The 18,891-nt window shown below is 39.6% G+C and overlaps 1 protein-coding gene across 1 annotated transcript; it reads right to left on the bottom strand.

The window, feature by feature from the left end:
- Positions 1 to 77: 77 nt before the first annotated feature.
- On the bottom strand, positions 78 to 17,553 carry slc28a1 (solute carrier family 28 member 1). Its single transcript, XM_088996080.1, has 18 exons — positions 17,408 to 17,553; positions 17,117 to 17,217; positions 16,979 to 17,052; positions 14,055 to 14,146; positions 13,765 to 13,954; positions 12,532 to 12,673; positions 12,170 to 12,283; positions 10,307 to 10,381; positions 9,158 to 9,238; positions 8,980 to 9,060; positions 8,160 to 8,285; positions 6,127 to 6,257; positions 5,889 to 6,057; positions 5,611 to 5,808; positions 3,660 to 3,741; positions 3,452 to 3,550; positions 3,275 to 3,380; positions 78 to 1,628 (listed from the first exon to the last, which is right to left on the bottom strand). Exons 1-18 carry the CDS (start codon positions 17,409 to 17,411, stop codon positions 1,508 to 1,510), a joined length of 1,986 nt encoding a protein of 661 aa, XP_088852206.1. The 5' UTR covers positions 17,412 to 17,553; the 3' UTR covers positions 78 to 1,507.
- Between the last annotated feature and the right edge of the window lie 1,338 nt (positions 17,554 to 18,891).

Here is an 18,891-nt window from a genome sequence, read left to right on the forward strand (position 1 = left end):
AAAAAACTTCAGTGTGGTGACAAAAAGGAAAAGAAATAAATAAATGTATGTTTATAAAATGACACACCATGTCAAACTCATATATTTTCTATTTTTAATAAAAATCTAAAACATTTTTGGAGTGATATTCATATTTCAGTGTCTTTGTGGATTTTCTTTTCAACCCAGTGCACCCTTTATACATAATAATCCGTTAAAAAATTATGAATTGCATTTTGGGCTATTTACATTCATCGAACGAACAGTTACCTGATACAGTGATACCTTGGATTACGAATTTAGTTGGTAATCCAACTTGGTTGGAGTGTGTAAAGTGAAAAAATGTGTATCCCAAAAATCAATTTCCCATAGGAAACCATTACAATGAGAATAATCCGTTCCCAGGTCCCCATAAAACATAATTTTCTATTTTCTAATTTCCTTAAAACTACACAAAATATACCTTATTTAATGTATAATAAATGTGCTATGGTATTAATTCAAGAAATAAACTGTACAGTATAATAAAGTTGTTTAATGGAGTGGCCGGTTTCATCAGCATTAAACACTTGATGAGGAACGTAGCGTAGCCTTCTTTCACCATCTTGAGGAATTTTACCTAGTTCCTCATCAATTGTGTTCTCTTTAGCTGGGTTGCTAGATTTTTGCATCAAGTGTACAGATGGCTTGTGCGGGTTATTTGTGGAGTCTGATTGATGGGATATTTTAACCTTGCAGTCTACACTGCCTTTGAACTATCAAAGTTGAAAGAGTCCAAATTTCACTGTTTTCTATCAATTTTCTGATTCTCTCTCTTTCGTCTGCCTGTCTCTTTAAGGTTTAACGGCCTCACTGTCTCTGTCTGTAACCCCCACCTCCTCACTGCTGCGTTCTTGACCAATCATGTGGCTTTAACTGAAGACTGGGGGCGGGGAATAGAGGACAAAAACAGTCGGCTGCCATTTTGTTGTTAGAACGGGCTCGTTCGCGAACGACACATCACTCATTGTGGCGCTCCGTGTGTATCCCGAAAAAAAGTTTGTATGCAAAGGTACAATTTTCATAAATTTAACGTTCGTAAACCAAAACGTTCGTAAGCCAGGGGGTTTGTAAACTGAGGTATCACTGTATCTATATCTTTTTAAACATTTAACAAGCTATAAAACTCAACTTCTTAATTCATTTACAATATAATACTGTACATGACAGCGAATACTGTACATCTATCTTAAAACATACGGCAGTAAAACAAAAAAAACTACTTACCTCAGTCTCATTTTGTTATATCAACTAAAAACCTGCAACTTGAATTTGCGATGTGTTGACTATATCTACGTAAATACCAGAAACCTGAAAAAAAAAGTGTGACGTGCCTAAAAGACTCTGTTGTGTCGATTAAAGTCTCAAATCCAAGTGCAGAAGGTAAACTTGAGAAAATAGTTTCTTTTCCCAGCAGTCTTTAAATGTGTCCAAAGGTGGCAACCAATGGAACCTAACTACAATACAAGGACATACATAAAATATTCCGTTACAAGCAAAGTGCCTCATGAGCGACGCCGCAGCACTGACAGCATTTGGCCAGATACACGGTGGCGTTTTTAACCGTACTCCACGAGCCCTCGAACGAGATGCTCCCGTTGTTGACAGCACTGGAAAAAAAGTTACATGACAAGTCAGTACACAGTCACCCAAGTAGACACTTTATCACAATTGATTACGGGGTCTGTCATCTCAGATTACATTTTAATACAGTGATACCTCAGTTTACGAATGCTTTCACTCACGAACTTTTCGCTTTAAAAAACATTAAATTCACGAGAATATAATCTTGGCATACGAATTAGTACCAGTATGCTAAGTCGACCTTTGCTACGTGTGGCTATGGGTGTTTCTGTGTTGTCTAAGCAACGGTCTCAGGCAACAAGAGGTTGAAAAAATGTCTGTTGTTTTTCATTAATGAAAAGCAGCGAGCAGGGGACATTGTGAGTGAGGGTATTATCGCCAAGGAAGGACGGCAACTTTGCTCATATATCATCAAGAGGCAACCCAAGGTAAATAAAACGACAACGACCATCACAAAGGTAAATAAAACGACTAATATACAGTACATTTTATTTCTTTAATTACAATCCTATAGCACATTTGTTATACATAAAATAAGGTATATTTTGTGTAGTTTTAAGGCTTATTGAGTAGAAAATTATGTTTTATGGGGTCCTGGGAACTGATTATTCTCATTTTAATGGTTTCTTATGGGAAATCATTGTTCGGCAGACGAACTTTTTGCCTTACACTTTCTAGGAACCAATTAAGTTCGTGAGCTGAGGTATCACTGTACTTGATTATACTCTTTATGGCCAGACAGAAACAATATACACAACATCATCAATCATAATCAATTGAGGCATTGTTTTTTTTATATTTACTCTTTCAATTTAAGAAGCGCAACATTTATATCTCATAGATTCACTCCACACAGGTGCATATTTACAAAACCAACCTTTATGTCATTTCCAACTAAAAGGCAATTCAACAAAACAATACAGTGATACCTTGGCTTACGAACTTATTTGGTTCCCAGACAGAGTGTTTAAGGCGAAAAGTGTGTATCCCAAAAATTTATTTCCCATAGGAAACCATTAAAATCCGTTCCCAGGTCCCCATAAAACATAATTTTCTACTTCTAATTTTCTAAGCCTTAAAACTACACAAAACATACCTTATTTTGTGTATATTAAATATGCTATGGTATTATAATTAAAGAAATAAACAGTACAGTATAATAAAGTCGTTTTATTTGAGTTTTGAAAGGCGCTTATAAATGAAATGTATTAATGTTAATGTGAATGCGGATGTTAATGTTAATATTAATTTATTTTTTTAACCTGCGTTCTTGACCAATCACGTGGCTTTAACCGAAGACACCATTTTGTTTTTGGGAGAACGGCCTCACTCTCTCTCTGTCCGTAACCCAAACCCCTTCACTGCTGCGTTCTTGACCAATCACGTGGCTTTAACCGAAGACTGGGGGTGGGGAATAGAGGACAAAACAGTCGGCCACCATTTTCTTGTTCGGAGAACAGGCTCGTTTGCGAACGACACATCACTCATTGTGGCAATAGTTCGTATGCCAAGGTAAAATTTTCCTAAATGTAACATTTGGAAACCGAAAAGTTCATAAGCCAAGGGGTTCGTAAACCGAGGTATCACTGTAATTCACTTTGAAAAAAAATTTGAATGGTCATTTCATTTGGGCCTGAACTGTAAATTGTTGGGATCTAAACTCAGGGCCTACCTTCCAAAGAGATCCATGCAGCAGGTTTGCACGTTCACATCTGTGCCGTTGAAATGAGATTCACTGAACAGCCTCACACAGTCCAACGGGGGAACGAACAGGATCCCTGAGAGGAAGTGAAAAAAGGTAAGAGCAATGATGATTTCTAAAAAAAGCCGAAATGCAAGCGCAACCTACCTGCGATGCAAGCATTGACAAGCGAGACACACGTGGCTGTGATCAAGGCTCGCAACACCAGAGCCGAAACATCCGTTCTTCGAGATGGGCATATAGAAGCTTTGATAAGAGAAAATGCTCTGTGTCAAATATCGCTCGCTACTGTGACAGGATGCTGGTGAATGATTAAAAAACAAACAAAAAAACAGCATAATAGATTGCTACTCACCTAGCCCACCAATCATGACGCCAAGGGAGCTGAAATTGGCAAAGCCACAGAGAGCGTAGGTAGATATGATTTCAGATCGGACCTGAAATAATAAGTCATTTGTATAAAAAGAACATATATAGGAAATTAGGCAACGGGGAGGGCGGTGGTGATAGAGAGCTAGCAAGCTAGCTAGCAAGAGCGTTAGACTGTAGACAGACAGACAGATCGACTAGATAGCTCTCTAGCTAGATAGATAGCTCGCTAGCTAGATATGTTGCTAGCTAGCTAGATAGACTGTAGACAGACAGACAGACTAGAATCTATCTAGTCACTAGATAGATAGCTCGCTAGTTAGATAGATAGCTGACTCGCTAGCTAGATAGTTGGCTGACTAGCCAAATAGATATCTGGCTAGCTAGATAGATAACTGGCTCGCTACAGATAGCTGGCTCGCTAGATAGATAGCTGGCTCTCTAGATAGACACTGCACACTCACTAGATACATAGCTCACTCACTAGATAGATAGCTCGCTAGCTAGATAGCTGACTAGCTAGATAGATAGCTGGCTCGCTAGATAGACACAGCACACTCACTGGATACATAGCTCACTCACTAGATAGATAGCTCGCTAGCTAGCTAGATAACTCGCTAGCGAGCTAGGAAGCTCACTAGCTAGATAGCTGGCTCGCTAGCTAGATAGGTGGCTCACTAGCTACATAGATAGCTGACTTGCCAAATAGATATCTGGCTAGCTAGATAGATAACTGGCTCGCTATAGATAGCTGGCTCGCTAGATAGACACAGCACACGCACTAGATAGATAGCTCGCTCGCTAGATAGATAGCTCGCTAGCTAGATAGCTGACTAGCTAGATAGATATCTGGCTCGCTAGATAGATAGCTGGCTCGCTAGATAGACACAGCACACTCACTGGATACATAGCTCACTCACTAGATAGATAGCTCGCTAGCTAGCTAGATAACTCGCTAGCGAGCTAGGAAGCTCGCTAGTTAGATAGCTGGCTCGCTAGCTAGATAGGTGGCTCACTAGCTACATAGATAGCTGACTTGCCAAATAGATATCTGGCTAGCTAGATAGATAACTGGCTCGCTATAGATAGCTGGCTCGCTAGATAGACACAGCACACGCACTAGATAGATAGCTCGCTCGCTAGATAGATAGCTCGCTAGCTAGATAGATATCTGGCTCACTAGATAGATAGCTGGCTCGCTAGATAGACACAGCACACTCACTGGATACATAGCTCACTCACTAGATAGATAGCTCGCTAGCTAGCTAGATAACTCGCTAGAGAGCTAGGAAGCTCACTAGCTAGATAGCTGGCTCGCTAGCTAGATAGGTGGCTCACTAGCTACATAGATAGCTGACTTGCCAAGTAGATATCTGGCTAGCTAGATAGATAACTGGCTCGCTATAGATAGCTGGCTCGCTAGATAGATAGCTCGCTAGATAGATAGCTGGCTAGCTAGATAGATAGCTGGCTAGCTAGATAGATAGATGGCTCACTAGATAGATAGCTGACTTGCGAGATAGATAGCGGGCTCGCTAAATACATAGCTCACTCACTAGATAGATAGCTCGCTAGCTAGCTAGATAGCTCGTTAGCTAGATAGATAGCCTGCTAGCTAGACAGACAGGTTCATATTATGCATATCGTATCAGACGCCCTGTATCACAATAGATGTTAACTTGCTTTTTATTGGACAGATACACAGCTATAATGGAAATACAGTACACCCAAAAGAATACAAAAACAATTGGTATTAAAAACCATTTTCTCTTGAAACTTCAGTCCAGAGCAATTGGTTTTTGTGAAACACTGTACATTGGAAAATTGACACATGTGGTACCTAATGAAATGTCTGTCAGAAGGAGGACTTTTTTTTAATATGATGCCATTTTTCCCTCCTTTTAGTGTGCGCGTGCTTGTATGTCAAGTGTACTCACTGAAATCCACTGTCTTTCCCCTCCAATTACTGCGTCCACTCCATTGAGTCTGTTAGTCTTCAGTGTGGATAATTTCTCATAGGCCACAAATTCATTGAGGAACAATTTGATGCCGATCAGCTCTGCGACGGTAAAACTCTCCTCAAACGGCACTCCCATCATAAAGGCCAGCGGCATGAAAACGTACGAACACAGTAACTGGAACAGAAACAAAATTTTGACATACCACTTCAAAAGCTGCCAGTGGATCGCTGTTTCGACATTTCGCAATGGCATACCTGAAAGGTGACATCGGGGTATCCCACCATGCCTCCGAGCCAGCTCAGAGCCTCGTTGATAAAGGCGAGAATGGCCAGGAAGGCGATGAGATTCGCTACGATGTTGGCAACCAAACTGATGGAGGCGGACGCTCCGCTGCTGACTGCCTCCAGAATGTTTCGCTCCTCTCTAGAGCAATATAAAGGAGCATGAAACACCATTGTAAACCGTTTACAGAACCACATGATGGATACGCACCCGCAAGCCACTTTGACAGTCTCCTCTGGTTTAAATTGGCTCTCCTCTGTTTCTGGGAAGGACAGTTTGGAGAAGGCAAGTGCACAGGGAGCAGCCATGACTGAGGCTGAAATTAAGGAGGATGCATCGATCTGAAACATAAAATCAAAAGGAATACACTGTTTTTTTTTTTTTTTTTTTTTTGCTTTTTTTCGTCATTTCCTACAGTCTGTCATGGCTGTACAGTTCTGTGAGGATTACAATCAGATTGTCTTTGTATGTTGCCCAACCGGGCCTCCAGAAGCATTTGTACTTCCATCCATCCATTTTCCGTACCGCTTATTCCTCATTAGGGTCGCGGGGGGTGCTGGAGCCTATCTCAGCTGTCTTCGGGCACGAGGCGGGGGACACCCTGAATTGGTTGCCAGCCAATCGCAGGGCACACAAAGACATACAACAGTCACTCTCACACTCACACCTAGGGACAATTTGGAGTGGTCAATCTGCCTGCCATGCATGTTTTTGGAGTGTGGGAGGAAACCGGAGGACCCGGAGAAAACCCACGCGGGTCCGGGGAGAACATGCAAACTCCACACAGGGAGGCCGGAGCATTCGTACGAACCAACATAAATTTACAGAATAAAGGGGAAATTCAGACTTTTTTTTTCCAAAACCCATTCCAGACACTCCCCAACTTACGAACGAGATACACTCCGAATGGTCGTTCGTAAGGTGAATTTGTTCGTAAGTTGCTTCAGTGCTATATTTTGTATGGAGTTTATGTTTAAAGGACAACCGATGTCTCCGGACAAGCTGTGTCCATAATTTGTAAAATGGCTTCAAATGACTTCTACTGAGCGCATTTTACAAAGATTCCACCGCATATAGCTATATTTATGTATAGCTATGTTTTAAGACTCACGCTGAATATTCAGGAAGTCTTGTTTTTGAGTTGGTGACGATTCCTGACGTGATGTCACGTCAGGAACGCCCCTGACCGAGAAAGTGACACACAATGCATTTTGGGTACTTTGGTCTGAAAACTTCGTGTTGATCCGTGTTGATGGTGAAATTAGAAGTAAAAAACATAAATAACGCGATGATGAATCGTTGTGTGTTGCACCAAGACTATTATTTGATACTAGTTGACACAAATTCCCAGCAGACAAATCAGCCCATTTCCAAAGGAGCTTGGGCGCCATCTTGTGCATTTTATGGGACACTACTACATTGGCGTCCTGATGGCTTGAGTTGATATGGGAGGACTTCTTTAATCGATTGCAAACATTTATGCTTTCCTCTTAAGAACTATTTGAATCATATTTATAACTGGTTGAATAACAAGAAAGCATCTTCTCCGAATCTGAAGCCATTGTTTTGATTCTAGAGCAAGGCAAGACGTCCTGGCGTGATGTCACCAACAAGGGGGCGGGACCTTCTGAAACTCAGCGTCTCCGAGGTCATTTTGAAGTAGTTTTGGGACACTTTAACTCGTTTTTATTGGTGTTTTGCAAATAAAAATAAAAATATAAGCCTGCCTGTATTTTAGATGCTATAAAACGTTTTTCTGATGTCAGTTAGGAAGCAAAAAAAATTGTGTCGGATGTCCTTTAAGTATAAGCTTGTATAAATAATCTTTATTTGGTCATACTGAAAAATAATTATTTTATAAAATATATGCTCTTAAGGATATGTTCATGTACAACTGAAGAGAATACTACATATGTTAGAGAGAGAGAGAGCTCTCACATCGCCTCATGTCTGTATTAGCGGTGGAAAGGAGCACTACTCGTAAAAAGGCTATTTATATTTCAACATTTTTCAACATACCCACAAAAATGTTGGTATGTACCGTTGTTCGTAACTTGAATGTTCGTAAGTAGGGGCGCGTCTGTGTCCTAAATGCCGAAAATGTGTGTAAAAACCTAGAACTATGTCGGACTAAAACGCGGAAATAACATCAAACTCCTTTTCATCATTTTGCTGAAGTTTTTTTAAACATGGCTAACAAGGCACACATTATTTGCATTTTTTTAAATGATGTGTCTTTTTACCCCAAATGAGATGAACGCTCCCATGACGCTGCCTGCAATTGTGGCAAATCCTCCAGTCATCACAGCGTGGATCTCAGATTTCGTCATGTCCTTTAAATAGGGCCGAATGAGTAGCGGCGCCTCTGTCTGGTGCACGAAAAAAAGGAAAGAACAAGCAGGGTGAATAAATAAATAAATAAATAAATAAATAAATAAATAAATAAATAAATAAATAAATAAATAAAAATAATAATAATACATGCATTTAATTTCTAAGCGCCTTTCGAAACTATCAAGAACAGTTTACAGTGACGGGATATTTATGTGCGGGTGAGCAGTGGCAGCCACATAAACATTCAATGCAGCATAAGAAACTTTAGATTATCTTCTTTCATCAGAAAAAAAATAGTTAATTCCTAAGTTATATGGGCCTGGAGTTATGTGAGCTTGAAATGAGGGTGACTGTCCAAAATACAATGCGATACATACAAATTGGTTTCTCTCATCAGAAGAAAATAGCTAAGTTATATGGGCCTGGAGTTATGTGAACTTGAAATGAGGGCGACTGTCCAAAATACAATGCGATACATACATATTAGTTTATATAGTGCTTTAACAACAGCTGAATCTGGAACAAAGCACTAACATGGAAAAAAGGGAAATGCCGCCCCCTTGTGGAAAAGAAAAAACATTGACAGAGGCCATGGCCATCACTTTTTCGGCACCCGAATAACAAAAAAACAAAACCCGAACAAATTCGGGAATGGCGCTCTGTCATATTTTCAATTCCCGAATAAATTCGTGAATGGGAGTGAATGAGGGAATTAAATAAGAAAATTACCTGGCCAATAAATATATTGCCTGCGACACTCAAAGTTTCTGTGGGAGAGGTACCCATTGTTATCTGCATAATCCATGAGATCTGTGAGGGGGGGGGACAAAAAAATATGTGGTGAGAAGTTCTGTGTAAGCGATTCGGCATGTCGCCCTTCCCCGTGAGATAGGACGTAAATATTTACCTTCAGAATGAGCCACTGCATTAGACCCAAAAAGTAAAGCACCGACATTACGCTGCTGAAGAACACCACGATAGGCATTGCCTGAGGAAGACGTCGACGGATACATGTGTTAATATTTGTCTCCAGTGTGAGACAAATACAGTGATACCTTGGCTTACCAACTTAATTGGTTCCCAGACAGAGTGTGTAAGGCAACAAGTGTGTATCCCAAAAATTAATTTCCCATAGGAAACCATTAAAATGAGAATAATCCGTTCCCAGGTCCCCATAAAACATAATTTTCTACTTTCTAATGTTCTAAGCCTTAAAACTACAGTAAATATACCATTTTATAATTATTATATTATATTATTATATATTTATTATATTATATAATAATTATATTATAATTATTATATATTATTATATTATAATTAAACAAATAAACTGTACTGTATAATAAAGTTGTTTTATTTACCTTTATGATGGTCATTGATGGCTTGATGGAATGGAGTGGCCGCTTTCCTCAGCATTAAACACTTGATGAGGAACGTAACATTCTTCTTTCACCATCTTGAGGAATGATCCTTTGTAGGTGCTTCTTCTGTGATAATTTTATCTAGTTCCTCATCAATTGTGTTCTGTTTAGCTGGGTTGACAGCTTTTTGCATCAAGTGTACAGATGGCTTGTGCGGGTTGTTTGTGGAGCCTGGTTGATGGGATGCATGTATTTTAACCTTGCAGTCTACACTGTCTTTGAACCATCAAAGTTGAAACTCTCTCATTGTCGTCTGCCTGTCTCTTCAATGTTTAAACCACCTACCCTCACTGCTGCGTTCTTGACCAGTCATGTGGCTTTAACCGTAGACTGGGGGGCGGGGAATAGAGGACAAAAACAGTCGGCTGCCATTTTGTTGTTAGAAGAACGGGCTCATTCGCGAACGACACATCACTCATTACGGCAGCTCCGTTTATGAAAAAGTTCGTATGCCAAGGTAAAATTGTAATAAATTTCACGTTCGTAAAACGAAAAGTTTGTAAACCAAGGGGTTCGTAAACCGAGGTATCACTGTAAAGGCTAATCTAATCCATCTCCTATTATGAGCTGCATGCATGCAATTTTATCCATATGTACAAGTCAAATTACACATCATTTATAGGGCCACTGACTTGGAAGGCAAAGATCCCGTTGACCAAATCTCCGAAAACAAATGAAGATCCCGCTTTGGTGTAGTCCAGGAATATCTAAAATGTACAAAACAGACATTTTATGACGGTAATCACCAGTGCCGTTTGAATCTCAGGATTGATCATTTCCAGTTGTGACTCACAGGACGCATGACAGCAACTCAGTAAAGATAATGAGTGCAACTCAGCCCTCAAACAAATGATTAGGCCAATCATCCGCATGAGAACCCTCGTATGACCCAAACATAAGATTGAATAGCATTATAAAGCAGCCTTAACACATGATTCAGACTGTTAAGTAACAGGGAATTTAACCCATCATGGAAGAATGCTGTTGACATGCCGCGGCTTGGAATTGAAGCAGATTCACGTAGGACAGGAGATAATAATAATAATAATAATAATAATAATAATAATAATAATAATAATAATAATAATAATATCGATGAAAAGGTTTCTTCAGCCGTCATCTGTACTTCTTTGAAGGTGTCGGACGTTTCGCTTCTTATCCAAGAAACTTCATCAGCAAACAAGTCTTACTGGTAATTTACGCCCTATATATATCCCTACTGTCCAGACATGGCAGTGCCGGACTCTGCTATGATAGGTCCCTGCTTAGGCAACATATGACTAGTAATACTGATGAGGTGATACCGGTGAACAATCAGTGGAGCTGCAGGGAGTAGTCCTCTGCCCCTAAGAAGCAAAATGTCCGACACCTTCAAGGAAGTACAGATGACTGAAGAAACCTTTTCATCAATGGACCACTCCTGTACGACTGAGAGCTTACACAGACGAATAATAATTATAATACATTTCATTCATAAGCGCCTTTCAAAATTCTCAAGGTCACATTAAAGGACAACCGACGACACACCAGAAAAACGTTTTATAGCATCTAAAATACCCAAAACACGCAGTATGATATTTTTAGTCAAATGCAAAACACCAATAAAAATGACTTAAAGTGTCCAAAGTCTGCAAAAAATTTAGCTGCGAATTGGGCATTTTCAGAAAGTCCCGCCCCCAGTTCGTGACATCACGCCAAGACGTCTTGCATTGCTAGTGAATCAAAACAATGGCTTCAGATTCGGAGAAGATGCTTTCTTGTTACTCATCCAGTTATGAATGATTCAAATAGTTCTGAAGAGGAAAGCATAAATGTTTGCAATCGATTAAAGAAGGCCTTCCGTGTCATTTTGAGCCATCTGGACTGCAATGTAGCGTCCCAGAAAATGCACAAGATGGCGCCCAAGCCGTTGGAAATGGGCTGATTTGTCTACTGTCAGCTAGTATCAAATAGTAGTCTTGGCGCAACACACAACGATTCACCATCGAGTTATGTGTTTTCCTTCTAATTTCACCATCAACACGAATCAACACGAAGTTTTCAGACCAAACAAAGTACCCAAAATGCATTGTGTGTCGCTTTCTCGGTCAGGGGCGTTCCAGACGTGACGTCACGTCAGGTATCGTCATCCACTCGAAAACAAGACTTCCTGAATATTCAGCGCGAGTCTTAAAACGTAAAATATAGCTATGTGCCGTGGAATCTTTGTAAAATACGCTCAGTAGAAGTCATTTGAAGTGATTTTACAAATTATGGCCACAACTTATCCGGGGGCGTCGGTTGTCCTTTAAAAGTCATATTTTATTCATTCATTTTCCAAACCGCTTTAGGTTCGCGGGTAGAAATGACAATTTGCCATTGGCTCACCGCGCCGCTTATATTTCATTCAAAAAGCTAAATATAACTGAATTGTACTGTGTTATTTGTCACGAAGGGGGAGCCTATGTACCACATTCATAGAATCAATCAATCAAAGCGTGTAAAACTCGATGCACCTGCACTTGTCGTCCGAGCCACTGGAAAGCAATGAGACCAGGCTCGGTTCTGATGACAAAAAGTCCGATACAGAACTGCAAGCCGAGACCCCAAAACACTGGCCTCCAAGTCACCTACAAATGAACACACAACATCACACGTCTTTATCACCAAAGGTGGTTTTATGCTATCTGTCAGGAAGCCGCTATAAAACGACATTGGAAGCAACTCTGAGTAAACCTCAGCACGACACACGCACACGACCGAGCGATATCCAAAGTCTCAGCAAAGCACATGAGAGATAAGTGTCGCGATAAAGACATATTTCGAAACGATCGCCATGGTAATTATAGATATAATCAATACAAAAATAACAACTCACTGCTGTCCTGTGGGCCGAGGAGAGGTACGTGAGCAGAATGAACATACACACACCTCCGAAGGAAATAAGCTGCTCGGGACGCTGGCTTGTGTCGAGTACGAGCCACAGGGCCAGCAGGATCACGATAATCACGATGAAAACCCTGAAATACACAACGCTTCGTCAATCGGAGCACGTTTTGAGGGCAGACATTTACCCACCACATCAACCCGCGAGACACTATGACCTTACTAAAGGCTCGATTTTTCCTTACTGAAAAAACATACGCGTGTGTAATATTTCATTGCGCAATTTTATGAACAATATTTTTAACAAGTTACAAGATATGTCTAACAATAATCAAGTATGTTCTATTATATATTTGTCGAGCATTGTGGCTTTTTTGCTGTAGACAACAATTCATTTGATGGGTTCAGTTGATAGCATTCCCCATCATAATTTCCCCATTGTGGGACGAATAAAGGTTTTCTGATTCCGATTTTGGTTCATTTTCACCTGCAAATATGAAACTAATAAGTGAAAATGGTCTTTCATCGTCTGCATTGCGGTGAGGCAGGTGTGGCGTCTAGTATGACGTAGTAGACACGCGATTTGCTTTCGACCGTGATTTGCATCAACAAACATGGGAAGAAAGGAGAACGTTTTCATTTTTTCACGCATGGCAAGTATCCAAACAACCCACAATTAACTTTTGTGGTTAATACACCTCAGCAGGCATTCACACAATTAGTCACACTATTCGCGTGTGTTTTTTTTTTTTTTGTTTACTTTTTTTTAACAGTGGTCAATCGCAACACTTTTGACGAGCTGATTTCTCAGGGGATTTATAGACATGTATTTCGTACGATATATATATATATATATATATATATATATATATATATATATATATATATATATATATATATATATATATATATATATATAACGTGTATAAAAATATGAATGGTAACACGACAAAAAACACGGTAAAGTGTTGAATTTAACTGCTTTAAAAATAAAATTCCACTTGACCGGAACATGTCTTCTCGGAACTTTTGTTACTTTTTGAGACTTTTCGCACGGACTTGTTTTCTCGGTGGACGACTTTGCTTTTTACAAGTAGCGATACCTGTACTTATTTACTCATTTAACAAAGTTTGCGTTTCTCGTATAAACTTTGTTTTATGCCGTACACATCTAAAACTCTGCAAAAATCTTACCGAAAACGGCCGGTAGACAGGTATGACTCACCATTTGAACCATCTTAAATGGGATTTGAAAAGACGTCCTACAGGTCGAAAACACCCACTGATGCTCTTTCCTTTGTACTTCTTGATAAGGTCATAGGACTTGGACACAAAAACCAAACTGGTGAGGACCACCAGGGCAGTGGCCCGCTCAAAATCCAAAACACAGGCTGCAATGAAGTATGCCAAATAACCTACAGGACAAACACAATAAAAAAACACTCAGACATTGAACTGACTTTTGGTTATTGATTTCAAGTGTTGGTATAAAAGAATCATTGATTATTACAGTACCTGCTCCGAAGATGCCCAGCAAAACGTACTTCAAGACTTTGGAGTGATTTTTCAAGTAATCCTCGGCGACGTTAATCGGCTTGACTATTTGACTAAAGAATGAGAAAAAAAAACAGATTAATGTGCGTTCATTGACAACTTGCATGAATTCGTTTTTTTTTTTTAATACAAGCGATTTCATTTTAGACACACATACACAACTCATTAAATGTTTGGGATTTTCTGTTGTGAGGTGAAATTTCATGACACAGCTTAACTGCGTTATAATATGATGTGATTTTCTTGTACGACTGATTAAAGAGCGCAGGTGTCAAACTCAGGCTCGTGAGGGAATGGGATTGTTATCAGAGTACCCGCAGCGCTTGGTGATTAGGTGATCATTTGAATCGGGCGTGTTGGAGGAAGGAGAATCGTCTAATACACAGGTGTCAAAGTCAAGGCCCGCGGGCCAAATCCGGCCCGCCACGTCATTTTTTTTCGGCCCGCGAAAGCAAATCAAACTTGTTAAATTCCATGATGAATACTAAAATCTGAGCCAAAGTTTCATATTTTTGGATGTCAACCACAATAAAAGTCATTATTCTTGACTTCAGATTTGAAAACGAGTTATTCATTAATTTGCTGAGTGCTCTATATGTAATATTTGAAGGTATTTAAACATTCTAATGGGTTCCCCAAATTCATAACGGCCCTCGAGAGGAAACCATAACTACAATGTGGCCCGCGGCAAAAAATGACTTTGACACCCCTGGTCTAATATGTGAAGGATAGTGGCCCTCAAGGACCGGAGTTTGACACCTAGGGCTTTGAGAGTCAGAGCGGGTTCTAATAGAGCGACATAGAGACTGGGGGAGTCACAAAATGGAAGGGGACGTCCTGGTTAGAGAACAGTAAATTATGCAAAAAGTACACTACCCAGTAATCATCCATTTTGTGAATCGCTTTATCCTCACTTATTCACTGCCATTCCCGACAGTCAATATTCTGTAGGTCCTGCAATTTGAGTAAAAATGACAAAAACCCTGGCACTGGAATCAACTCATTTTTGGATTGGATTATTGGATTGGATTAGCCTTTACTCGTCTCACAGTGAAGACATTTACATTTCACAGCAGCAAAGTTATGGAAGGAAGAGGAAAGGAAAGAAAGAAGGAGAAAAACAAAATGCAGGAGGAGCTGCTGGAAAGGCAGCCACTCTCATTGCGCCATCTTGAAATCGAAAGAACAAAAAATAAATAAAACAAAATAATAACAACACAAAGACAGTCATTCAATCATAAAGACTTTGTGCACCCTCTTTGTTGTATGAAGCAGCAGTTCTAGATTAAACAGAAGAGGATCAAAGCGGTCTTTTCACCAGTGGATCAGTCATAGTGAAATGTGCATGTCTGCTTCCAGCTAAATGTTGAAAGCAAACACACAGAACATCGTCTGGCATTGAATGAGTTAAGTTGTTTTTAGTAGTGCATTGAAGTGTATTCGGTGCTGTTGGACTGTGTGCGGCTGGATGGATGCATGGCTTGAGGAGCCCGCGATGAGAGGAAAGGAGCGTTAGCGCAGTGTGTCTGTGGAACTGTCGCGGCTTGGAATTGAAGCAGATTGATGTGGAACAGGAGATGTGAGACAATCTCTTTTTGTCAATGGATGCTACTGCTGCGTGTTTGCTTTCAACATTTAGCTTATAGTAGACGTGCACATTCCACCATGACGTCCCTGATCTACTGCTGAAAAGGATGCTTTGATCCTCTCCTCTTTCATCTAGAACCGCTCCATGTCACAAAGAGGGTACAGCAAGTGCTGAAGAATGAATGACTCTCTGTGTCTTTGCGTTGTCATATTATTTGTTCCTTTTTTTTCAAGATGGCGCCGCGAGAGTGGCTGCCTTTCCAGCAGCCCCTGTATTTTGTTGTTATACTTCTTTCTTTCCTTTCCTCTTCCTTTCATAACTTTGCTGCTGTGTTACCTCCGGGTAGAATGAACGCTAGCGTGAATGGCTGCCGCTGCTCACCCGCACAAAAAAATCCCGTGACTGTAAAGTGTCCTTGAGAGTTTTGAAAGACGCTTAGAAATTAAACATATTATTATTATTATTATTATTAGTAGTAGTAGTAGTAGTAGTAGTAGTAGTAGTCGTAGTAGTAGTATTAGTACTATTTATTACTATTCAAATGGATAATACACTGAAAAAAAGTTTTAATTCGAGGATTGTATTTATTTCGGCAAGAATTTGCACATCATAAAATCCCCCCCAAAAATTGTTGCCGTAGTATACTTAACTCATTCGCTGCCATTCACGAATTTATTTAGGACTTGAAAATATGACGTAGAGCGCCATTCCTGAATTTGTGCGGGTTTTGTTTTTCATGCTTGGGTGCCCATAGAGCGCTGGCCATATGATCTGGCACTGTTTCTTCTTTTCCACGAGTGGCAGCATTTCCCTTTTTTCTATGTTCGTGCTTTGTTCCAGCTTTAGCTGTTATTAAAGCACTATATAAACCAATGTGTATGTATTGCATTGTATTTTGGACAGCCGCCCTCATTTCAAGCTTATATAACTACAGACCCATATTATTTAGGAATTAACTCTTTTTTTCCTGATGAAAGAAGAAACTCTAAGGTTTTTAACGCTGTATTGAATATTTGTGTAGTCCTAAAATTCAATATTCTATGGGTCCTGGAATTCAAACGATAATGACAAAAACCCTGGCACTGGAGTGGACACATTTTTGCACATGTCTGTCAATGAATGTGTGAAAAAGTACATAAGAACATAATTCAGGTTTTTTTCAACAACTAGACAAAATAAAAGTGAGTAAATGGAGCACACCATTATTTTCTTCAGCGTATTGGACTATTATGTTTATGTCAGGTGGAGTAAAATGGAGTGCAATATACAAAGGCGCACCGAAATGAACCAAACAAACCTTAGATATGATCCCAGTCCCTCTCGAGACTTCTCCGTTTGCTCTTTGGTGTTGCTCTCATCCACTGTGATTTCCTGATAAGTCGATTTTGTTAAATGAGAATTAAACATGTTGTCAAAAACAAACAGTATCACATACCTCTATTTCAAACGTCTGGTTATAAACTCCATTTCCAATGGCCGGGTTTCCATTTTCCGTCACCAAGCTTCCATTGTTGAGTTCAAATTTGTTTTTGTCCACTGCAAAACACAAGCAACCTTTTGATGCAAGCTTTAACAATCAGGATGATGAATCAAGTTGCATTCGCAAGCCCATCTTGTGATTAAATCAATTCAAAAAAAGGTCACTTCCAAATGTGGATTAAAAAAAAGGCTCAAGAAATGAGTGTGAAACAAACAGGTGGAAGACAAAGCAAAGCTAATCGCTTACTCATTGTGTGTGCTCCTCGACTTGGTTGCCTTAACGCTTCGCTGTCCAATACACTGCAGGGAAATGTTACCTACCCACCACGAAACATCTTATCATTAACTGAGAGAAGCACAAACTACTCCCATCAGCGCTTTAAGAACAGAACAAAGGTGTGGTCATAAATAGCTGGCTTTAATGGGCTTTCATATTCGAGTACTTTTCTCAAAGCTTTGAGTGAGTTGAAGGCCACAAGCTTGTCACAACAAGTGAATGTAGCAACATTGTGCATCCTTGTACATTTAACAAAATATGTACAATGTAGTGTGTAACAAAAACACCTTTCATTAAGTTGCTATGCATGTTTTGGGAATGTAGGAGCAAACCAGAGTCATACCAGTCAACCTGCGAGACACTGTGACCTTACTCATGGCTCAATATTTCCTTACTAACTGCGAAAAAACATATGCATGTGTAATATTTCATTGGCCAAATTTATTAACAAAATGTCATGTAAACATTAGTACTTTTAACAAGTTACAACACATTTGTAGCAATAATCAATTATGTTCTTTGTTGTAAGGCATTTTTTTGCTGTCTTATGATGTATAATGTTTATTAAAAAGTATGAATGATATTACGGCGAAGAAACACGGTAAAATGTTGAATTTAACTGATTTCAAAATAAAATTCCACTTAACCGGAAGATTTCTTCTCGAAACTTTTGTTTCTTCTCGAGATTTTTCGCATGGACTTGTTTTCTCGGTGGTCGACTTCGCTTTTTACAAGTAGCGATACCCGTACGTACGTATTTACTCATTTGACAATGTTTGCGTTTCCCGTATAAACTTTGTTGTTTGCCGTACACATCTAAAAATCTGCAAGAATCTTACCGAATACGGCCGGTTGACAGGTATGACTCACCATTTGAGCCATCTTAAATGGGATTTGAAAAGACGTCCTACAGTTCGAAAACACCCACTGATGCTCTTTCCTTTGTACTTGATAAGGTCATAGGACTTGGACACAAAAACCAAACTGGTGAGGACCACCAGAACTAGTTGCAATACAGGATACGGAAAAATACGCCACATAGGAGGCCGGATCCATCGAACCTCGAACTTCTGCACTGAGGTGGACGTGCTAACCATTGAACCACCGAGCCGCCATAGTATTTGAATAAAAGATGAAATGTAGAAAAACAAAAAGAGCCAAATATTAAAAAAAAAAAAATAGTAAAGCATTAAAAATAAAAATAGGAAATATGTTTATGTTTTTCATCTTCACAACAGGTTTTTAGAAATATTTTTTTGCTATTATATTGTGGTCATATTTTTCATAATTTCCAACCTGAAACACCTTCACATGCAATTTGACAGTAGGGTCTAAAGGACAACTGACGCCCCCCGGACAGGTTGTGTCCATAATTTGTAAAATCACTTCAAATGACTTCTACTGAGCGTATTTTACAAATATTCCACCGCATATAGCTATATTTTATGTTTTAA

This window comes from Hippocampus bargibanti, linkage group LG05 (assembly GCF_051943395.1).
Source record: "Hippocampus bargibanti isolate YZ-2025 linkage group LG05, ASM5194339v1, whole genome shotgun sequence".
NCBI lineage: Eukaryota > Metazoa > Chordata > Actinopteri > Syngnathiformes > Syngnathidae > Hippocampus > Hippocampus bargibanti.